At 51.7% G+C, this 2,558-nt stretch overlaps 1 protein-coding gene across 1 annotated transcript; it reads right to left on the reverse strand.

Annotated features, from left to right (window-relative positions):
- Window positions 1–309: 309 nt before the first annotated feature.
- On the reverse strand, window positions 310–1,930 carry LOC147886425 (7-deoxyloganetin glucosyltransferase-like). Its single transcript, XM_087395245.1, has 2 exons — window positions 1,337–1,930; window positions 310–1,247 (listed from the first exon to the last, which is right to left on the reverse strand). The coding sequence occupies exons 1-2, from the start codon at window positions 1,845–1,847 to the stop codon at window positions 310–312; spliced, it is 1,449 nt and encodes a 482-aa protein (XP_087251371.1). The 5' UTR covers window positions 1,848–1,930.
- Between the last annotated feature and the right edge of the window lie 628 nt (window positions 1,931–2,558).

The following is a 2,558-nucleotide window of genomic DNA, read 5'->3' on the forward strand; positions in this document are numbered from 1 at the left end:
TGGTGCCCGCCCATGGGAGAGAAGCAATGGGTGCCATTGGGTGGTGCTGGTTACACAAGAGGACAATATGTTAAACCTGAAAGCGTTAATGACAAACACGTGGAGGAGGCCCCATGGTCTATGAAGGAGACCTTTTGGTTGGTAAGGGCCGTTTTAGTCAAGCTCTTCCAGGTGGGGGCCAAATGAGGGGATTCCCCTTCTCCATTGTGTGTTGTTTTGGGTGGGGGGGGGGGGGGCACTATTATATTAAAAAGGCAATATGAAACCTGTGAACTTATTTATTAGTAACGGAATCTTTTTGCATGGAATTCAAGGACATTTCATGTTGTGGGCGAACTTACCTAGATTGGAATAAGATAATCCACCAGCACTAATAGTCCTCCTTGCAATTTTGCTTAGCTCCTTGGCTTTGCTCCTCACCTCCTCACCCTCCTCCCCTTGCATCAGCGTTTCCACCGCTGCTTTCACAGCCTCCCTCGTGAACGTGCCGTCGGGCTTCGTCTCCAACCTTAACCCAATTTTCCACTCTTTCGCAATACTCCTCATATTCGACTTCTGCTCTGCCAGCCTCGGACATCCCACTAGCGGTACCCCGCTCCATAGACTCTCCACCGTTGAATTCCATCCACAGTGAGTCAAGAACCCCCCCACCGACGGATGCGCCAACACCGCTGGCTGCGGTGCCCACGAGATTATGAGACCCCTTTCCTTCGTTCTCTCGAGAAAGCCTTCAGGTAGAATCTGCGACAAACCACCTGTTCTGGAATCGGAACGAATCACCCATAGGAACGCTTGTCCGCTTTGCTCCAGGCCGTGCGCTAGCTCCACGGTTTCCTCAAGAGACAAGAACGCAAGTGAGCCGAAGGCAACATATATGACGGACGAAATGGCCTGGGAGTCCAGCCAGGTCAAACAATCTTCTTGTACGGAAGCCGGCTTTGTTACTAGAGCGCCTGAATCATGCTTGGGGACGGGGTCGAAGCCTAACAATGGACCAACCGAGTAGGCTTCGATACCGTCTGCACGCAAGGCGTCGAATGCGTCGCGTTCTAGCTCGTAAAGCGAATGAATAAGGATAGTGTGCGCCTCCCGCACAGGAGCGAAAGTTGCAAGGAAGAACTCGATAAAGGGGCTTGAGAGGTCTTCGACGATACACTCGCGAGGCATTTCCGTGATTGGAAACGGTGGGAGTCCAGGTATGAAGTCGATCAAAGCCTCCCCTTCTCCACTCCAGTTGGCGATCGGGGCTGCAGAATCCACAACAAATGGGTGAGAAAAATGCCCAACATGAAGCTTGAATCAGCACAAGCCCAAAGCACGCAAGAGGTTTGTTTACCTTTGAGGGGAAGAAACCCCTTGGAAATGAGGTGAGGAATGTGGAGGAACATGAGGTAGCAGGCGGCGGTGCAAGTCCAGAAGTCGACTCGGGGGATTCCAAAGGAGTTGGCGACATCCTGAGCCCAAGGCACGAAAGTGTCGGAGATGATGCAAGAGATGGGCGGATGGTGATCGGGGGAGGCAAGATACTCGTGGAGGAAGTTTCGGAAGCTGGTGTGCATGGCGGGGAGGGCTTGGAAGAAGAGGGAGAGGTCATGGGATAGGTCGGAGGTGAGGCCATCAGGGAGGACTTGGATGCGGATGGAAGGGTGGAGGTGGTCGAGGAGGTGTTTGCGCTGAGCGTCTAGGTAGGATTGTTGGAAGTAGATGAAGGTGATGGAGAAGCCATGAGAGGATGCGAGAGCTGTGGCGAGGTTCATGAGACTATTGATGTGGCCTTGAGCAGGGCATGGCAAGCAAATGGCGTGCGGTCGACTGGTATTATCATAACAGGCAGAGGTCTCCGCCATTGTTGGCTTTGTGTATGGGAGCAGAGACAGTAGCTAGTCCACTGGAGGTGATCCGTGTGTGTGAGCAGGAATGGAGGTATCGCAACAACACTAGGAAGGCCTCAACACAAAGTAAAGGAAGACCGCATATGGGTGCAGAGACAGTAGTCCACTCGACATATGTATGTGAGCAGGAATATCGGTAGGAGAAGGAGAAGGAAGACCTAGTCCACTTGAGTTTTTGTGTGCGCATCATGGCGGCCAAATTCTATGTGCAAGGTGGTTTTTTTTAGGGTTACGAGATTAAGGGGGATTAGGGTTTAATAAGGTAGGGTTTAAGGGTGAAAACTTTAAAGGTAGGGTTTAAGGGCAGTCGTGGTCATTGTTGTCTGTGGCTGCTGCTGTGTTTTTGTTGCAATCATTGGTGTTTCGGTTGCATTTCTTCTCGGCATTGTTCTCGCGGGAATTTTAGCTTGTTTCAGCGATGAATCGAGCGTAATCCTGCTCGAAATCGAGCGAAATCCAGCGAGAAATCGAGTGAACATCCTTCTTGAGCTTTGGTCTCTGTTGCCGCAAGGGTTTCGGCATCATCTCTGTTGAGCAACGAGGTTTGCCATCGTCGCCGCCGGAGGAGTTTAAGCCTGTTCGAGAGCCTACTTCTTGTGTGCGCATCATGGCGGCCAAAGTAAAGGAAGACCGCATATGGGTGCAGAGACAGTCGTCCACTCACTC

This window comes from Dipteris shenzhenensis, chromosome 24 (assembly GCF_047967505.1).
Source record: "Dipteris shenzhenensis isolate YYH24624 ecotype China chromosome 24, Dip_SZ_1.0, whole genome shotgun sequence".
NCBI classification, from domain to species: domain Eukaryota; kingdom Viridiplantae; phylum Streptophyta; class Polypodiopsida; order Gleicheniales; family Dipteridaceae; genus Dipteris; species Dipteris shenzhenensis.

Bases quoted from the DNA above. Each gene is read 5' to 3' on its own strand.
- LOC147886425 (XM_087395245.1), bottom strand. From the start codon at position 1,847: ATGGCGGAGACCTCTGCCTGTTATGATAATACCAGTCGACCGCACGCC. The intron at 1,248-1,336 runs GTAAACAAACCT...TGGATTCTGCAG, and splicing joins GGGGTTTCTTCCCCTCAAAG to CCCCGATCGCCAACTGGAGT.